Source organism: Hydractinia symbiolongicarpus, chromosome 12 (genome assembly GCF_029227915.1).
Source record: "Hydractinia symbiolongicarpus strain clone_291-10 chromosome 12, HSymV2.1, whole genome shotgun sequence".
In the NCBI taxonomy this organism is placed as follows: Eukaryota; Metazoa; Cnidaria; class Hydrozoa; order Anthoathecata; family Hydractiniidae; genus Hydractinia; species Hydractinia symbiolongicarpus.
The window spans coordinates 5,496,219-5,516,624 of NC_079886.1; the positions used below are offsets into that span (position 1 = coordinate 5,496,219).

The 20,406-nt window shown below is 34.2% G+C and overlaps 1 protein-coding gene across 1 annotated transcript; it reads right to left on the bottom strand.

Annotated features, from left to right (window-relative positions):
* Window positions 1–43: 43 nt before the first annotated feature.
* LOC130621814 (uncharacterized) lies at window positions 44–16,151 on the bottom strand. The gene is made up of 21 exons (XM_057437165.1): window positions 16,067–16,151; window positions 15,816–15,861; window positions 15,410–15,652; window positions 14,638–14,871; window positions 13,829–13,978; window positions 13,421–13,591; window positions 12,930–13,121; window positions 7,546–7,655; window positions 7,147–7,226; window positions 6,842–7,023; window positions 6,354–6,680; window positions 4,915–5,220; window positions 4,469–4,774; window positions 4,056–4,244; window positions 3,208–3,491; window positions 2,773–2,870; window positions 2,218–2,377; window positions 2,041–2,098; window positions 1,690–1,961; window positions 1,057–1,225; window positions 44–605 (listed from the first exon to the last, which is right to left on the bottom strand). The coding sequence occupies exons 2-21, from the start codon at window positions 15,859–15,861 to the stop codon at window positions 376–378; spliced, it is 3,807 nt and encodes a 1,268-aa protein (XP_057293148.1). The 5' UTR covers window positions 16,067–16,151; the 3' UTR covers window positions 44–375.
* Window positions 16,152–20,406: the final 4,255 nt, after the last annotated feature.

A 20,406-nucleotide genomic window follows, 5' to 3' on the forward strand; every position in this document is an offset into this window, starting at 1 on the left:
GAGTGATTGTTACATACAAAAATAAAAATTAGTTTGGTTAAGTAATATTCTTTATTTATCTATTTTACAATTTCCCATTTATATTGAGGGTACATTAAATACAATTTTTATAAAAATCCATAACTGAACTTTGAAATGTTCACGCTGTCACAGACAATATTTTTTGTGTTTTTCTCACCCTCTTTTCCACGTCTTTTCTTTTTAAACAAGAGTGTTAAGGGCCATGTACGCGTTGAAGTCCTGACAACGAATTTTATCAGTGCTGTCGTAATATTTGTTTTTGATTAAAATTATACCCTCTGTTGAAGTACTTTATTTTTTCCGCAATTACTTGGATATATGCGTCATCAACCATAGCAATATATGCTTCACCTTTCAGCTTGTGACAAACGGTCGGTTCATATACTTGGGCGTAATGGCGTAATTTTCTGGGCGGATTGTGTCCTGTACACCAGGTTTTAAATTTTTCCACACCTGCAATTTTTCATTCGTGTGTTTTTTCTCCATATTAGCCATGTCTTTCGTAATTTTCTCTTTCCACTTTTCAATCATTTCAGTTAGTTCTCTGCGGGCATCACGATTCACTTTTATTCGACGTCGAGTTGCTAAAACACAAGGAATCCAAGTAACACGTCAGTTGTTTGTTTTGTTTTTCATAATTAAAGAACCGGATCTAAACATCAGCCTCGTTCCCAGGGCTTAATTTTAAGTGTGCAATAAAAAAATTAATAATCAAATTGATATTGAAGAGACGAGGCTATGGAAAAACTATATGCTTAAAGAACCGTCATCGAAATTTAAATACACTTTCCCTTGGTCTTCTGCTTAATTTGATTTTTTCACAGCTTTCTTGATTAGTTAATCGCATATTTTTAAAAACATTCAATCCAATGAATAGTGTTCTAAAACTTCTCGGACCTTTGCCTTTGTTGTTCGGCTTTGTACACATGAAATGACCACGGCTAATGTTTGAGTGTCTTGGGACATAGGCGACCACTAAGTTTATGTCTGTGTGTGTTTGTGACAAGCAAAGTAGACTGAATTAACTGGCAATACCTTCAGTTGTATATTTGCGTTTCCATCTTTTGAATCCTATATACCAGACGCTTGCCCCCACGCCAGTGAAGAAGATGAGCATGATAATCAACGTTACCATGGCAATTTTCATCTGTGGTGAATTAGCACTTGTCAGGCTTGTACTTTCAGCATTCTCTGGAAAATTGAACTAAAATAGAAAAGACTGTAAGAGGACACGTGAAAATGGTTCATCCTAAGAGAAATAATATGTCGAGGTATTCAGGTGCGTCGCGTATACAATAGCAGTCGCTTAACTCCAACCTCCATGGAGGGAAGATAAAAAAGGTTCCAGTTAAAGAAAGCCTTTTCAAACAGAGAGGCATTTCCACTTCTTAAAACCTATTTGGTCAGGGAGTGTTTCAAACAGGAGAGGGGGGGGGGGGGGGGGCTGATTTCTTCTTGCTTCCACGCTATCCGACGTAAAATTCACTCAAGTACACAAATTATGGTTCGAGTTTAACTATGCGCATTAACGACCTCGTCCCCAGGATTTTGTGCTTCTCATCTACACTGCAATTTTTTCATAGTTCTAGCAGCTAGGGTCACGCTTGAATACTTTAATCTAATGCGCATATTGTATAGATATCTAATAAATGCGTACAATATACTAACCTTTAAAGCTGGCATGTATTTTTGAAACGCTAAAGCGATCGCAGTGGCGTTTGCTTTTATAGCGCTGTTAAAAAAATCTGCTGACGTAGACAACTTCGAACTAAGCACAATTCCGTAAGATTTGCTTGTTTCTACAGTTCGTAACACAACCATTTGTGGTATATTAAACAGTTCCATATTCAAAGCAGCGTCGTATACATTAACTAACGCCCCGTCCACGTTTCTTGATAACAATACTGATGATACATTTTCAGGTTTTCTCAACGCTCTTACTAAAATAAATATAAAAATGTTTTAGCATAGTTTAACGACGTGCTTGACAATATGTACTTGTATTTGGTGGTCACTAACCTTTCGCTTGGCCTGTTTCCGCAATTTTTTGTTCTAAGCTTCCTTTTAAGACTGATATCTAAAAAATGCCAAAAATTACAATGCTGATTTACACTTCCTCGAATAGTTTTTGAAAATCTCGTTCCCATGTCTTTTTGAAATGTAACTTTGGAAGAACCTATAAGATTTTTTACTTACTTTTGAACCTAACATTTTAAAATCGAATTTTGAATTTTCTGTTTTCATGACAACCGTGGTTACACTCCCTAAGAAGGTACTAATTATGATCATGCTTGCTAGAATCCAAAACATTGCAAATATTCGTCCTGGGATTGTTGTGGCGTGTTTGTCTCCATAACTAAAAGGAAAATTGAAAATTGCTTTTGATTAAATTTTTGATCAGTCTATGTCAAACTTTGGTAGAAATATTTATCGTAAGTTAGGTCACGCACTCTCCAAAAAGTATTGGTGACAGTGCATGCAGAGAAATACTTTTTTTTCAGAAATTCCATTTAAACCTTTAAACCGAAAATGTAGGGCAAACGTCCGATCGCACAAAATATTTATTGATTCTTATTGGTATGAAAAAAATTCTTCTGTTAAGTTTTTATGAAGTAATTATGTAGGTTGTATTGCAAGTCCAGCACATATCTTTATATTGACGTCAAATGTTAACATCTGTCAATCATATTTGCATCTTTATATTGACGTCAAATGTTAACATCTTTCAATCATATTTGCATTCAATCTTACCCAACTGTTGTCATGGTTACAAAGGACCAATAGAATCCTTGTAGTAAAGCACCTCTCAAAAAGTCTGGATGAAACTGATCGGAATTTTTGGATCGTTCCTAAAGAAGTTTCATAAAGCAGCATTAGAAGAATAACACATAGTTTTAGGTAGCCTCTATATACAAACTGTTTCTAGGGAATGGTTTGTTTACGTTTTTGCAGAATTCAACTACCAAAATGCATTGCGAATTAGCTGTATAGAGAGAACGGGTAATTGACAGCCGCCACCAACCTAGTCCCCTGGGTTTTTTGCCTTCTTGATATGAGAGGGGACTGCGAAAAAATATACCTTGTATGTTTGAGAGACACAAAGAGGTATACTTGGCCTAAGTTTTTTGAGGTTCACTTAGTTAACTCACGTTAAGACTTAAATTTCAGAAATACACACAAACTTACACAAATCCACAAAAGAATTCCACATATGACTACGAAGAGGGACATGATGAGGATGAAAGGTAAAATGGATGCGATTTCTTTGATTTGTAACTCAACGAAGGTGTCAAAGGCGGGAACCATTGTAAAAAGAAAACTGCCTGGGTACGAAATAATAGGTACGAATGTTCCTGTGAGATAACTTGTTGTACTATCATCTAAGAAGAACGGGAATGACAATGATGGCGAACCATTTATATCACTGGATGCTTCCTGTGATGTGTGTTTCTCGGCCCAGTTCCCCTTTCCTGAAACGAAGAAATAACGTTAAACAGTTTCTGTTTAACATGGGAATAAACACCCTCGATCTCAGTGCATGTGTTTTTTATATGAGAATAAACATCCTTACATCAAAAAACGCTATAGGCCCTGGGATTAAGGTTGAGGACAAAAGTTTTGAAAATAAAGAAAAATTCACAATAAACAACAGTACCATTTTATAGCAGACAAATCGCATCATTTTTTCAAAATCAAATCTCGAAATTTTTTAGCCTCAGACTCTTGTAGCCCTTTGATAATGTGTCTTGCAATTTAGAGCCTATTTTCTAGAATAATTTCAAACGTAGTCTAGTGACGAAACGTTTGCTTTTTAAAGTCTTGGTCTTATCTGAACCTCTTCCAAACTGAAACAGCGATTATGATATTAATTTCATCCTTTCTTCTTTTAATATTGAGTTGAGTATTTGGTTTCTTTGTGCTCCAGCGTAGATGAAAATAGAAAGATTTAAGAAAAGGCGTTACTCTTGTTATAAAGGCTAAACAATTAGCCCATTAGGTGTGAAATGCTTTAAAAGGTGCGCCAGTATACGTACCGTTGGTAACCCAATCTACAGTTGACTTCCTCTCCACACCATTCACTGAACACGTTTTGCAAACCTGCTCTATGAGACCGTCCACGACATCAACAAACAGACCTGTCAAAGTCCCATCGTCATTTCGGAATAAGTATGGTTTTTCCATGAAATAGTTTGTCGTTACCACCAGTGGACATATACAATTTTCTAAAAAATTGAAGCAAAAAGTAATAGTTTTATTGCTATTGGTTTTTTGGGACGAAGGTTTGGTTTTTACCCAATAACAGAGCTAGATGGATCTTCCTGTAAAAAATTGGAATTAAACAAACTTTTCGCTTGTAGGAGAAGATATGAATTGAATCCAAATTGGACGTTTTGAATTCATTTTATAGGTATTTGCGGCTTCTAATATTTACAATTCAATGAGATACCTGTTTTCACAAACGCTGACTCAATTCCATATCCGTCCTGATTGATAGCCTGTACATTTATTGTGTAATGACCAGAAAATACCAAGTCATTTATTGTCAAGCTGTTCTGATGGGCAGGTACCGACACGTTTTTTGTCACGGGATTATCTAAGTCATTAAATCCATATTTGGTGACCGTGTAAATGATGTTGTATCCGATCAAATCGCCGTAATACCAATTAAAGGGGACTGGGTTCCATGAAATTGTGATGCTATTTGGAGCGGTCCGTGGTTGCACTTGAACATTAAAGAAGTGCCATGTTTGAGCTTAAAGAAAGAATATTTAAGTTTAAAATAAAAGTTCAAGATATCTCTGTTTACAACAAAAGCCAAGTCATTTGATTAGGCTGTTATCTTCGAGAAATTAAGTAAGGGAGATTGAGTACGAATTTATCATGTTTACTCACTGTTGCCCTTTGTACTCCACGTCGTCTTTGTGCAATGCAATCCTTCACCAACCTCGTTCTCAGGACATATTTTGATGACAAAATGATTAGCTGGTGCTAGCTCAGCTATCTGCACTCGATCTGAGGTGTAGGGAATTTTTGCGCTGAAATCTGTATGGCCGTTGGAATCTCGTATTATGTACATATTGTATGAGACTGGCTGGCCGTTCATATACAATAAGGGGATTTTTTCCCATTGAATAAAGAGGTGACCAGGATTTATTTCATTGATGTTAATCTCTGGAGCATCAGGTGGCAAAACTGGTACTAAAATTAAACAAAAGATGAAATTACTTTAATGCTTTCGATCTTAATTAGCTCCCATGTTCCTTAGCCGAAAGGCGTTGACTTTTGACGATTATTTTAAGAAAGGGCGTTGGAACCACTTAATATTCAGCAATAGTGCTATCTTTCAAATCCTCAGGATTGGAATTCAACTACAGGAATTGCATTCGTTTTATAACGGAAGACATTAAATTTGCGGTAAAACTCATTTTAAAAATGTAATCTTATCTGTTTGGTACTTTGTTTTTCATAAAAAGTTAATCAATAAAGTGTAAAAAAATATAGTTTGTAGCAGTGAGATGTGTACATTTGAAGCATTACCAATGTTATAATTGTCACATCGAGCACTTCCAAATTAGGTAACATGACAATTTTAAAACGACGATAAAAAAAAGGACTGAAGAAGAGAAGAAAATCCAAAACGAAAATCGTGAACAAAAGCAGTTTTCCCGTTATTTTTCAAGCATGGAGAAGGGTCAAATAGTTAAAACTCTGCAGCCGGCACACGTAGGCCAGGTAGAAAGCTTTTAAATTTGCTAGTTTTAATCTGCAGCACACCCTCCTTTGTTCAGTCAAAATTGAAAAAAAAATGCGAAACTGGCAAAGAAAATAAAAACAAGCCGTTAAACATACAAAATTTAGAAAAAAAATTATATTCCATTTTTCTTCGTGCTTTTACAAGTAATATTTCCATATTATTATTACTATTATTATTATTATTTAGTCCAAATATTTATACAGGATATAGTCACTTCAGTATTAGAAATACTGTTAAAAATGTGGGTCTTGTATTCTGAATGTATACATTAGGTAATACACCGGCTAGCCTACCCAATGTCTCTCATATGGCTTGGCTTGAACCGTAGCTGTGGTAAAAAACTTGCTAAACATTTCGACGTTATCCCCACAACCTCAAAATAGTTCTAGTCACGAAGAGATTTACCTTGATCTGCGCATGCACATGTTAAATAATAGTGTTTTCTCAGTCGTTGATAGCCCCGTTCTTATTTCGTAAGGTCACTAATATATGAACAGCGCACGCCGATAACTTGTCCGGATAGCGTTTGGGTAGTTGAAGAATTAACATAAAATGGTGTTTTAAAAAAATAACTCACATTGTGGTAAAGTCTTAACGGAGACAACTTTACTTGGTACACCATTTCCCCACGCATTGTACCCCAATACTACCACTCTATATAAAGTTCCTGGGTTTAAACCGGTAACCAACGTGCTTGTAACGTTCATCCATACTGTCCGTCCTTGATAGTGACTTTCCCGCACATCAGCATAGCGAAAATATATATAGTATCCACCCAGTGTAAAGTTGTGGGTGTTGTTTTTGAAAACATTGAAGTTAGAGTTATCGATGCTTTTCCATGAAATCTCAAATGAGTTGGAGGATAAAGGAGTTGCTGAGTTGATGTCAGGTTCTTCTTTTGGGACTAAAAAATTAAAAATTAACAGTCAAAAATGTTACCACGGCAGTTATAACGAAATGTCGTCACGATTAATATTTGTTACACTAAACTTGCTAACGAAAGTCAATTAAAATGAGCAACGCCCCTTTTCTAACGTTGAATACCATGAAAAAATTTTACGTTACCTTCTCCCAATAGCGATAAATTTGTCAACAAACTTTCATTGATTGAGACTTCATATGAATTAAGTTCGATGGCCAACTTTTGCATGGATCCATGTTTTTGTAATTCGTCCAAAAGATAAATATATTCTTCCTTGTTTATTGAGTTATACACAATGTCAATGAAAGATGTGAATTTGTTGTTTCTAAAAGACACAGAAATGAAAAATGAAATTCCGAAACGCGTGTGTACCTGAGTTGAACTTCATAGTTGATTGTTACAGAATACATTTGCATCATGTGATTTATGCGGATGTAAAGAAACTCACATCAACTGAAATGACTCTACACTCACACTGCTGACGCTAGAGTTGATTGGAGCAAGTGACTCTTCATAAAACAGAAATATCTAAATACATAAAAGTTGTTTTTATTTTGTGCTGAAATATATGGATGTCATAGTATTCGTTAGACATTTACTTTTTAGCACGACGTCCACTTTGAAATTCAAATTTTAGGCGATAAAAGGATGAATCTATATTATAACACCCGTATACGTCTGTTTTGTTGCCACGTAAAATGGTAGCACAAATAGTGGGAGGGACGCAATGTGGTATAAAAAGAACGTGCGAACTTTGGATTTTTCCACGGGCTACTGTCTAGTATCCTAAAACAATATAACAGTTTTCCAATGTTTCACATAACCAAGCAAAAAAAAAAAATCTTACGCTGTTGCTAATAAATGCTACTAAATCATCATATATTGCATTCGGAGGGTACAGAAGTTGATTTTCCCAAAGTTGCTCTGTTAATACTCCTTTAAGTTTCAACAATGTTTCTAGGGTAAAAAAATATTTATTAAGATTTTTTGCACGGATTCTTGATGCAATAAAATACTTAGAGTGGTAAAAAGTTGCTATTTCCTTTAATTTTTATATATTTTCCTTTAACTATTACATATTTTCCTTTAATTATGACGTATATTTTTAATTATTATATATTTTCCTTTAACTATTACATATTTTCCTTTAATTATGATGTATATTTTTAATTATTATATATTTTCCATATTTTTAATTATTATATATTTTCCTTTAACTATTACATATTTTCCTTTAATTATGATGTATATTCTTAATTATTACATATTTTTCTTTAAATATTACATATTTTCAAACTTGTCTTACTATCGGAGCAAAAGCTCAGTTGGCACATCATTTGGGCGCTAACCTAATGGTTACTGGTTCAAATACCGCTCGGTTCAAGTGTTTTATTTTTGACCAATAGATATCGTCTACATACTAAAAATTCTAAATATATTTAATTCTAGTACGGTGTTCCACTACTATTCCATTTTACTACTGTTCTATGAATTGCATATTGGCTCGTTCGTTTACAGCATGCTACCATTTTTAAATTTCTTACGTTGGCCTCAGATATTTCTATTGTTTTATTAAGGGATCTCCATTGCTGACATCAGCATGCTGAGACTTTCATCGCTCTATATATAATTAAATTAAGAAGTTTAGGTTAAATAGACTTTCTAGTGACAGCAAGATCATTGGTTGATGCGTACTGTAAACAATGCAAATCAATTCTACCCTGGAACGACATTTCCACCAAACAAAACAAACAAAATGCTTAAAATCAGAGTTAGCTCAGAATACTATGCTCAGTGGAGATGAGTTAGTGGCGCCCTTTAATTTCAACACTCTCTTCATTATTTGGTTAAATACTCTTTTTTAACCCACTGACATTTATATGAATGCAGAATAGTAATCTCAACATGTCTCAGCTAATCAAAATTTGCAGTTAACCTTCTAGCTGGATAGAAATGTTGGTGTATTTATTTATTTATTTATTTATTTACTTTATTCATTCAATACTTATACAGGATTGCCAATTCAGAATATATACAAGTATTACATGTACAATTCTGTAATTAATGTGGGTTCTGTGAAAAATAAAATTGTCAAAAATTAAAAGATTGATATTTAGGAAGAAAAAAGACTTTAAACCAAAATGGATGGATAATAAAAAGAGAAAAAAGAAAAAAAAACATGACTGAAGGTAGGATAGAAACTACCACTAAGAGATGTAAGGTAAAAGATTTCTAAGCTGATACGACACAGACGCACAAAGAATAAATTGAAGAAAAAAAGAATATCTATAATGTTAGATAAGCAACAAAAAAACTGAAATGACTGCTAATTAGAACTTAATACATATTAAAATTTGTTTGATTTCGAATATTTACAAGAAATTTATTATAAATAAAGCGCCATTGTAAAAAAATGACGCTTTTCCAACTCGAGATGTAATTTTGGCAGTTTTAACGAGATCGTGTTGTTTCTTGTTTGCTTGGTATGATTCATTGAATTAAGATAGTTCACGTAGTTCTCACATACTTCTCCGTTGATCGATTTTCTAGTAACAAGTAACGCATTACAAGATGGTAATTTGTCGTCTAGGTTTCGACCGTAGTCAATAATTCTACAAGCTCTAAGATGAAGTTGTAGCAGTTTGAAGCTTTTAGTTTCCCACAGTCAGTTTTACAAAACCACAGTATGTAACCATAGGCTGTATCATACTTCTGTAGATAGCTGAAGTTGAGACCTTGTTATTTCTAAGTCGAATTTTCGTAAGAGGCTAACTTAATTTATGGCTTTCCTGAAGGTATTTTCGAAGTTTTCGTTCAGGTTCGAGTTTGGGTCCAGAGTGATACCAAGATATTTGTATGACATGGTAAAAAGTATGTTGCTGGATCCATATGTTCAACGTTGTTGGCTGCAGTTGAAGATTTTTTGCAGTACCAAAAAGCATGCATTCCGTTCTTCCAGGTTTTAGATTGAGTAACATTTCGTTCTCACCACACCAATCGTATATTCCGATGATAAACATGACTTAATTATATACGTATACTTCCCTGCAACAAAGAGGACTGTATCATCAGTATACATGATAGCATCTGAGTGCTTAAGAATTTCGAATAGATCGTCAAAAAACAGAATGAATAGTACGGGTCCTAAACTTGACCCGTGTGTTATTCCGGAGGTTACTGGATGGTGATTGGCAAAGTGCATTATTACATGTGACACATTGAGTCCAATTGAACAAATAGTTTGTGAACAAATCCAGTTCACGTTCTTTAACACCATACCGGGATAGTTTGGATAGTAACTTTGAGTGACTTAACATATCAAAAACTTTAATGATAAGATCCAAAAACACTGCACAAACTACTTTTTTCTTGTCTCAGTAAAATAAGTTGCCGCAAGCTCAGTGGAGCGTCGTGATCTAAAACCAAATCGATTGATGTTATAATTTAAAAACATAACTGTATATGTACTAATCGTTCAATAATTCTGGAAATAACCAGTATGACAGATATTGGTAGATAGTTGTCGATGTCCACTGATGCACCTGATTTATAGAGTGCGGTAACTTTGGTGCGTTTTCCAATAAGATGGGTACGTTGATGATGATAGAGAGGTATTGATAAGGTGTGTCAAATACTCGACGATTTAGTAGTCACCCTGGTGTGTCATCCAAGCAAACTGTTTTCTTCTGTTACAGATTTCCAAGAAGTTGTTTTACTTCAGCGACAGCATTGAATTCGAACCTTTTTTTTGTTAAATTCTTTGCATGTTAATAGTACTTCCAGGTAAAATCACCTGATAGAAAATTTAAATTCTTGAGTTTAACGATGACGATTTCGGAGAAGAAGCCGCAAAAACCCTCAGCGATCGCTTTCGGATGGGATGTAGTTTTTCCGTCAATTGTGAAAGAAGCTGTAGTTTCTTTCTTACATTTGTTCGCATCGCATTACAGAATATACTTGGGTCTTGAGCAGATTCTTCCAGTAATGTTTTGCTATAGTCTTGTTTACATTTCCGAACGTCTAGGTTAACTCTGTTTCACACTGATTTGTATAATCCAATGTCTTTGGGAGATTTTCGTTTTCTTGATTTTCTATGAAGTTTATCTCGTAGATTCATTTCCTTCTTTATATCGTATGTAACCATTTACATGGTTTTGCTCGGATTTTCTTCTCAATACTTGGTGCAAGAATATCTAAACTGTTTAGGAGAGCGGTTTTCATAAAGTCCCATTTGTCATTCACATTAATATAATCGTAAAACGGTTTCCAATTAATATTTATCAAAAAATCACACATAGATTTGGTATCGTAATGGCGGTAATTTCGGCATTTGATGTTCTTCTGCTGAAACTTCTGAGGGCTCATCTTGCGTACACAGCATATAATGTCATGATAACGAAGCTGGTATGACGTCAGTGGTTGCGATAATCGATGAATTTGTTGTAAGAATAATGTCGATTAACATTTCACTGTTTCCCATTATTCTTGTCGGTTTGTTGATGATTTGTTTAATCCATAAAGAGATAATCAAATTTTTAAGTTCTAAGTGGTCTTTCTTTACAAGATAGTCCATATGATAATCATCATGTCTTTATTGCTTACTTTAGATAATATTTCTGCAAAAATTGCGTTATGGAATCTCACAGGGATACTTGCTTTTTATCATAGAATATCGAAAGTGATATAGCTATTGCTATTTCGAAAGGAAGATTGGATCCCAACACAAAAATAATTGTTTCCCTGAACGGTGAAATTGTGAATTAACCTAGCTTGATTGCAGCTAAGGAAAACTCAGATCAGAAGATAAAGATTGACGATCACAAAGCAAAATGCAATACTTCGGTTGACGTTGGCTCATATGAAAGAAAAGAACAGTATGATCAACAAGGAGTTGACAGAGGCGAGTCAACATAAAAAGGATTTAGGGAAATTTTAAATTTATCGAACGATATGATTCCGAAACAATAAGAAGTTAAAAAGAAAAACTTTTGAGGCCGAGGGAAACTTAGCATGCTTGATTGGTAAAGTTTAGTAAAGCGAAAGCCTCCATTCAATTCTGTATTATAATACGCTTGTGTGAGTGACTGTGGTTGTCCACGGTACAAAAATCATCAGTCACTATCTTATGGCTCTCGCCTTGCTTCACTAAAGGAAGGCATGAAGCTTAGATTTTTTTCATCCTTTTGGCGTTTTGAATTAACATAAAGTGGCATATGCAATATTTATACCGAAATAAATGAATTTTTAACAATGGTAAATTTTGGTAAATTTTTATTTCACATGTTGTGGGCCTTGGAACTTTTGAGTAAAAATATTGTGGACGATGGCATTAACTATATATATACTAAAAGAATTGATTTTTGTTGTTTTGAATGTTATGACTGAAACATTTTTTTGACATTTCACGTAAACATTTGTGAAGGATGACCATATACAATGTATCAAAAGATGACAGTATTGACATACCGAAGTGATTAATTCTTCTCCATTTATACTCGATCTATTTTCATAAATTATGATTTTTTGGGTAAAGAAAATATACAAAATGTCAAAAAAAGGATTTTTTTTGATTCGGTTTTGCTCGCACAAATCCGTTGTTTGTTTACATTTTCTGTAAACCTCTGCGGGAAAGGACTGCATGCAATGTGCTAATGTGAAGAATGATATGCAATAGACAGAAATAAAGGAATTTAGTTGGTTATGCTTTATATGTTGCGAATAGTGGGTTTTAAAAGTTTATGGTAAACATTGTGGTTGTATAAAATGAACCGAAGATAGATTATTATTGTTTTTTTAAATTTTTAATAATTTTTGTGTCGAAGGACAATATGCAATACCTGAGATCAATCATTTTTTGTCCAATTAGATTTTTCACCTTTCAAGCTGTTTTTTTTATTATGTAAACTTCTGTGACAGAGGACTGTATACGATTTGATATTTTGTGTAAAATTTTATGAGTAGCGATGGAAGCTCGGACCGAATAGGGTTAACAGCACTAAATTTCACCAGCCAGAAAATTTCTTATGGCTTATTCCTTTTTTTAAAAAATTTTACTATGACATAATAAATTTATCCCCCCCTGTTTTAAATTTTAAGTTTAAGTTCTTGCTAAAAAGAAGAAAGAAAAGAAAAAGAAATTTAGCCGAGAATCCGATTATATCAGAGTGCTGTTACTTTTTCTCTCAAATGTCACTTCGGCATACTTTAATCAAAAAGATAAACTGAACTGACCTGGGCATGTTTCATTAATTGGTAAATCGTCACACGGCATTTTATCCACGTATTCTCCAAAACATGACAGTCCACCATACATTGGTGGAGGTTCCAGGCAGGGGCGATAACGCAAATGGTGTCGACCATTCAATGGATCGGTGCAAACAGGACACGAATTCCATGATGTCCACTGGCTGAAGCTTCCATTGACTAATAAAATATTGGGTAAGAAATGAACAACCATTTACAAACGAATCTAATTACGAAAGGTGTTTAAATATAAGATAGCTTAATGTTTAAAAGCTCGACAGACAAAGTCTAGATTAAATGCTATAACTTATCCACGATAAAAAAGTCCGCTTTAGATAATATTGGACCAAAAATATCTAGTTACCACTTCTTTAAAGTTTCTTAAAATTTTATAGCCGAATGACAACAACCTTTTTAAAAGGTTGAGGTTGTTGTAAGTATTTTTCTGTTTGCAAACAGATGACGTATTCCATACGTACTGGGACAACATTGCACATTGCACGATCCTGTTTCTTCAACTATGTTAAAACACGGATTGCCATCATACATTGGTATGGGATTCGTGCATGTTCGATTTCGTGTTTTTATCCCTCCTCCGCATGTGACTGAGCAAGATGACCAGCCTGACCAATCAGATAGATCACCATGTACTAAATAAGCATGACTATATCTGAATCCAAGAAACTCTGTAGGAGCGCATTTAAGCTCTATAGGTTGGTAGCAAAATAGAAAAAGTTCACGAATATCACGAAACTTTACAAAATAGAATGGTAACGGAAAAAGAAATATATTAGAAAGCTGTGAAGGAGAGCACAGAAAGAAAAAAGAAGTACCAAGTAAGGTGTAGGTAAAAGTAAACAATAAAACATATCGATGCAAAACCTTACCTGGACATTTCTGCTCATTGCAATATCTTTGTCTTCTGCTATCTCCACTACATGGGGGATATTGGCAGTATCGACTTTGATATTGGGTCCCGCTTCCACATGTGGTCGAACATGCTCCCCAAGATGTCCACTGACTAAAGCCTACATCATCTAATAAAAAAGAAATAATTTATCGATAGACGGACGTTTGATGGGATATGTAATGACTACAGTTTTTAGTTTATATGTACTAGTTGTCGCACAGTGCACAGTATAGTATAGCATATATTTTTCAGTTCTGACATTTTTGCCTGGTTATTTTTTGAGTCTTTAGGAGAGAAAAATAAATATAAAAATATAAGAACGAGAAAAATATATGTCATATTGTACGAGGTTTCAGTGCGATAGCTGGTTTTTCATATCAAAATGAAACAAAATGCCAAATAAATCGTAAGTCTCTTTTCCAAGAGGTTTGTTGTAAATTTTCAATCAAAGGCGGGAATATTTTTGATGAAATTTTGATGAAATAGACAACAATCGAAAGACAAAGAAGCAAACAATAAACGTTAATTTACCGCGACAATAACACAATAAATTAATTTAGTGTAGGTTGTAACTTTTACACATTAAATTTTATAAAAAAAATACGGACAATAAAATTACATATGTCACAGAAACACAGACTGATATTTTTATGCTAATATTAAACATCACTTTTATAATTATCCAGTCTTGTCTTCTACGAATAGTCAATGTTAGCCAGTGAGATAGGATGTATAGAGTGAAAAGTTACAACTCGGTGAGTGTACTCTCTAATAACATTGACATACCTTGAGTATAGCAGTTACACAATCTTCTGAAGCCCAGTGGTGGAGCTACATCACATGAAATCTCCTCCGGGGTGAGCAGATAGCCGTTACAAGCACTAGTTGCCACTTGATATGAAGGATCAAACTTGTTGTTCCATGTTGGTATTGAAAAAATAGAACAAGATACCCCCTGAAACGTGAATGCTTCCACTCGATTGGCTGTATGTATATCTGTTCCGCATTTTACACTTGCGCCTGTATAAAAGGTGCTTACAATCGAATATAAAATGCAACACATAGTAAAAAAAACCGGGATAGTTGTGTTGTGTTGAAGACAAAATAGGCTAGCATTGATCACGTATTATCTGGAACAATTCTGGTAGAAAATTGTTACAAATATACCTTTTCCATTTAGAAATTTAAAGTTAAAATATTGTTAATCGGGCATCCACGATGCTCAAATTTCTTTTTGCTTTTATAACCTATCTCAGACCCTCCCACCCCCTGATCTAATCAGCTTTTATATAATCGCAATTACTTTTAAGTTGGACGTTCGAAGGACCGAGAAATCGGTCCCACTAAGTGAATTAATCTTTTGTAAACATTACTTTGACACAAGAGGTAAAAATATCTAATCCAGGGTTCAATCGTTGCTCGTTTCAAGTTAATTATAGTAATTCCCCATTATTCAGGGTCCCACATAACGCAAGTATACTGGTATTCAACAGGAGAAAACAGTAAAAAGCTTTCTTTGATTAAGCGAAGGGATTTGGTGGTAGTAAAATTGAGGTACCTAAGCTTGTACAATAATTTTCGCAGCTTTGGCCATCATTTGCAAGTACAGTTCCAGTGCATGGCTTTAAATGACATGGTTTGTAATCTACGTTGCTCCCAGCACATGTGGAACCAGTTGAAGATGGTGTAGGATTGTCACAGTAGCGCCATCTTGACTGTCGACCCAAGCCACATATTTCACTGCATTCTATGCTCCATGGACCCCACACGCTCCATCCGCCATTAATTACTGTTGAGCTCACTGTATGGAAAGGAATGAAACTCAAAAGAAAGAGTTGAAACAAAATCGACAAAGAAAGGACTTTTGAAAAAAAATGATTAAAATTATAAACAAATGTATTTGAAATAGAAGAATAATTTGAAGAAGAAGAAGAAAAGGAGAAGACAAAAAATATTTTTCTTACCTATGTTTACGGTGACAACGCTGAAGATAAGAAGTGTACCAACCATCTAAAATATAATATAAAATTTAAGATGAGATATTTCTGCAGGTCACATAATTAAGAAGTTAAAAAAGACTTACGTTCAAGTAATGGCTTTTAATTTAAGAATATGAGAACGATTTAAATTATATTAACGTGAACTGAAATTCCTATGTATGTGATTATTTATGTCACCGTAAAAAAAGATTTAAAAAAAAATATTTTCTACCTACCACCGTAATCTTTCAATATAATTAAAATGTTTACTTTGGTCACGTACTTCAAAAATTAGTAACAGGACCAGGAATGAAGTTTTTCAAGTATTGTATTAAAAATGAGTAACCTTTCAAAAAAATTTTAGTAAACTTGTTTACGTAGCAACGACCTGTATCGAGAATACAACGTTACCTCATTCGTTATTGTACATTCACGAATTGAATGTGAACTTAATTATTTAAAAATGATATTTATTGATATGGTACGTTTCGCAGAAATATTTATGAGTAAAGAACAGAAATGAAATAGTAGGGCAGGTTTTAGCAACCACGATTTGTAGTAATTCAGAATAGGACATGCCATATTTTGTAAGTAAGAACAAGCCACAAGCCACTACATGTTCTGAAATTTAAACTTCCTGTTTTTATAACTTTTTTTTAAATTGAATTTGTTTTCCTTTTTTTTAAGATTTCACAGCACTACTTTCTATCTTATTCGATGCTGGAAAGATAGGAAAAGAAAAGTTCAGGGAAAAATTGAGTCCAAAAACTTTTTGTAAAAAAAGTTTTTAAGCTTTAACTTGCTTTAAATTTCATCAAACTTTATTTTTCTTATGCAATTTTTTTAACAAATGAGCTCCCCCGGTTGTGTCAAGCACAGTAACTTCATTACGACTCAAAAATGTTGTTTAATTATTTAAAGGAATTTATTTGTGATTTTTATTTATTTTTTTAGGCATGGTGACGTACAATAAATAGGGTAGTAACAACGTATTTATTGATAGTGGTTGCCTTATCCTACTCAGAGTTCGCAACAGCAACAACCTTGATAATCAGTTCTGCATACTTTCTTTAACGAATACATTGTATATGTTTTGAAACTTCACAATCATGGTGTCCGTGCTGCAGCTGATACTGCAACAACCTTTAGCATAACAAATCATACAGAATGAAGTATTGGTCACTCAAAGTGTCATACTAATTTAGCTACACATGCAAAAAAACCAGGAAATACATCAACTCTCTATTATTAGCACTCTTTAACTTCAGTTTTTAATCTCTCTCACGCGTGTTTGAGTTACAGAAAATCTGCTGTAGTATTTTTCTAGCAGTGTTTTATTTTTTGGGACTAGTCAAGCTAGAAGTTCTAACTTGATTAGTGTGGAAAAAAACAATAAAGAAGGTAGGCAGATAGGTTATGTGATGAAACCGGCTTATTTTTTGAAGAATGACCTGGTAAAATGAAATGTCTGGTGCTGAAATTCATTTCTCTGGTGAATGTTCTGGTGAGATCACATGTTATGATGATTCTAGTGTTAGAACCAATGCATTTGGTGGTCGTTCTGGTGAAATCTAGTGTTCTGGTGATTCTGGGTTTTTTCACGGGCTAACGACTAGTATTATTAAAAAACGCGCCAGCTTCTTTACAAAACGAGCGGATGATTAATTACAAAACACGTCAGATTTTTATTACAAAATGAGTCGTTCATAGAAAAACGCAGCAGGTATTAGAAAATGGTTCATTTTCTAATACCTGCTGCGTACCTCATACAAAACGGGGCTCAAATGTCTAAATATAAAAGCGTTTGTGTTACTACATTAAAAGCCTTGCAGAGCTATGACAGCTCATATTCCATATACTGTTTTCTCTCCTTCTTAACGGCTACTTAATATTTCATGTAGGTAATAAGAACTATATTATATGCATACTAACTATATGCAAAAAACGTGCCATTTCATCGTACTTCATTAATATTTTAAGCAGTAAAATTTTAATGTTACAAGAATAGGTTGTTTTGCACTTCATCCACGTCATATGTTATGAACTCTTTTTTAGTAACATGAAATGCTTGAGGGATTCTTAAACCGAGCAAAGCAAATATAATCCGCATTAAGCCAGGCTATTTTAATTATTTCAGTAGAATATTCCAAATCAGAGAAACACTATGTAAAACACAAAATATTTTAGTTCATGCCTCTACAACGTTATGTACATAACGTCACACAGGAGAAAAAGTGAGGGGGATAGGGGTAATCAATTATAGATGATTTGAGATGTGCGTGCAAAGGATGGAGCTATCGCTGAGGCATATGTATCTTGAGTATTGAAGTATTGACAATGTTGTAATCGCTATAATCAGAGACAAAATTAATTCAACGTCTGACAAAATAACCCTTTCCCTTGCTTTGTCTCAGCTTACCGAAAAGCTGTCTCTTAGTCAAAATAGTCTGCACTGTATGAATCCAACGTTGTCAGGAGGGAGAGCTGCAAAATATCAATACTTTTTAAGATTTTTAATTACATTTCGTGCAGGGTCTGTTACAAAACTCCTTTTTATGTGGCCGTTGTAAACGGTGTCAAATGTTTGCGGACAACACATTCCACTTAGAAGCGGAATTTCACACAAAAATTGCGAAAACATGCTCACATTTTGAGTTGAACTATGTTAAACTTGTTTTTGTACAGATCACGGTTGCATGGCAAGCATTTCAACATCAAAGAACCAATAATATTCTTTACTGGAAGATCATTAATTAACATATTAAGTTTTGCTATAAAACACTTTGAAATGTAAATTAAAATAAACAAGCCTTAACCCTAGGTCCGGTGTTTTTCAAACATATTATGACCGAGGGGGGGGAGGGGGGGGGGTAAATGGGCGGATTCCGGGCCCCCTTTTTAACTATTTATAGGCTTATTCAAATTGAATCAAACTTGGCACACTTATAGTACGTCACAAAAAGAACAAAATGGCGGCAATAAATTTTTGCTTGCGTCAGCATATTTTTTGTGACGTCATCAAAAGCTTGCAATTTGTTTAAAATGCCTTTAGTTCTAGAGCTGATTTTTACCTTCTCTTAAAGCTACATAAAAGTTATTTAACATATTTTCCGGTTTTTATATAGATCGCATAAAAAGTTGCCGAAAGTTTCCCGAAAATCCGTTTTTTCCGATTTTCGGGGAAAATCCGAAAAATTCCAAAACATGGAAAATGATTTTCTTAATGAAACAATGTTGTATTGTAAGTTTCAAGTTCTAAAGATAATCCTTTCAAGAGTTATTATATTTTCCCCGTTTTAAGGGTTTCGAGTATTAGCTAATATCAAAGCCTTTGAAAGTTATGGGACCTTTTGATTTAAGATTTGGCATGCAGGTGTCTAATTGATAAATATTGAAACTCAGTAAGTATCATAGCCATGCAGCATAGTGTTAAAGAGTTATTAAAAAAACCCGTCAAGGGGAGGGGGCGGAATCCGCCCACTCCCCTGGACCGAATAAAAGACTAAAATGATAGTATAGAAATTTATATCACTTTTGACCGACAACAAAACGACAATATAGAGAAGACAATTATGTACTTAGGGTCTTAGGGTTAAATAGTCGAAAAAAAATATTTAAAGCTTTTTAAAACAAAAAGAGAATGGACTGTGACAAAATAACAAACGGTTGTAAAGAAAACAATAACAGTCTATACTTATTGCAGAGTAAAACACAAGGTCAGTGCAATGGAATGTTGTTTTTATTTCCAAATTGTAAATTCTTATGTACTTTGGGAATATATAAACTTTATTGTAGCAGTTACCATACCACGTTTAAAAGTTATTGTGCAGCTAAAAACTTAACTAACTACTTAAAAAACTCTTAGCATGTGGAGAAAATTTTACAAACTTGATTGACTCCTGGTTATCAGAGGGTAGTTATTTCTGGTACTGCAACTATCGTTGACTTTCTTTCATTCATTACATACTACGTCCTCCGTCTTAAACTCTTCAACGCACAGTATTTCATCGACTTACTCAGTTGTCTCGCACACATGACATTCTGAAGTCAGGCACCTTTCGTCAGCAGAGTTACAAGCAAATCTTTCAACGATATCATGGGGATTGGTTTTGGCATTTGCGAACTTTTTGGAAACCACTGATTGAGCCCTGTCATAAAATATACAGCATTTTAGCATATTTCGCACAGGCAGGTCGCATGCGGAATGTTCTTATTAAAAATGTATTCTTTATAAGTTTTAGTGTTTCATAAAGAAAGTTTCCGACCAAATACTTCCACAAACGAATCATCAATTTCATGTGTAGTATTCATTGCTGAGCATCCGTTAGCAATATCCAATATGTCGGTCAGTGTTCAAAGCAGGTATTTTTTCTGCTTGAAGACTTTCTCACCGCCAAATCTTCCCAATATACACCTGATCGTTTTTGCCTGGAGTTGCATAGGTGATATCTGGGCGATGCAAAAACTCAATTAACCAGGATTTTTCTTTGACGGTTAGTTCATGTTTCTTCCGCCCTTTATTTTTTGCTTGTGGTGCAATTCTTACTTGGAACTTTTTAGCTAAACTCGATACAAT

Coding starts and splice junctions, on each gene's coding strand:
- LOC130621814 (XM_057437165.1), bottom strand. CDS start 15,861: ATGGTTGGTACACTTCTTATCTTCAGCGTTGTCACCGTAAACATAG. Junction 7,227..7,545: donor TAGCATTTATTAGCAACAGC/GTAAGATTTTTT, acceptor TTATGTATTTAG/ATATTTCTGTTTTATGAAGA. Junction 2,099..2,217: donor TTAAAATGTTAGGTTCAAAA/GTAAGTAAAAAA, acceptor GGCATTTTTTAG/ATATCAGTCTTAAAAGGAAG.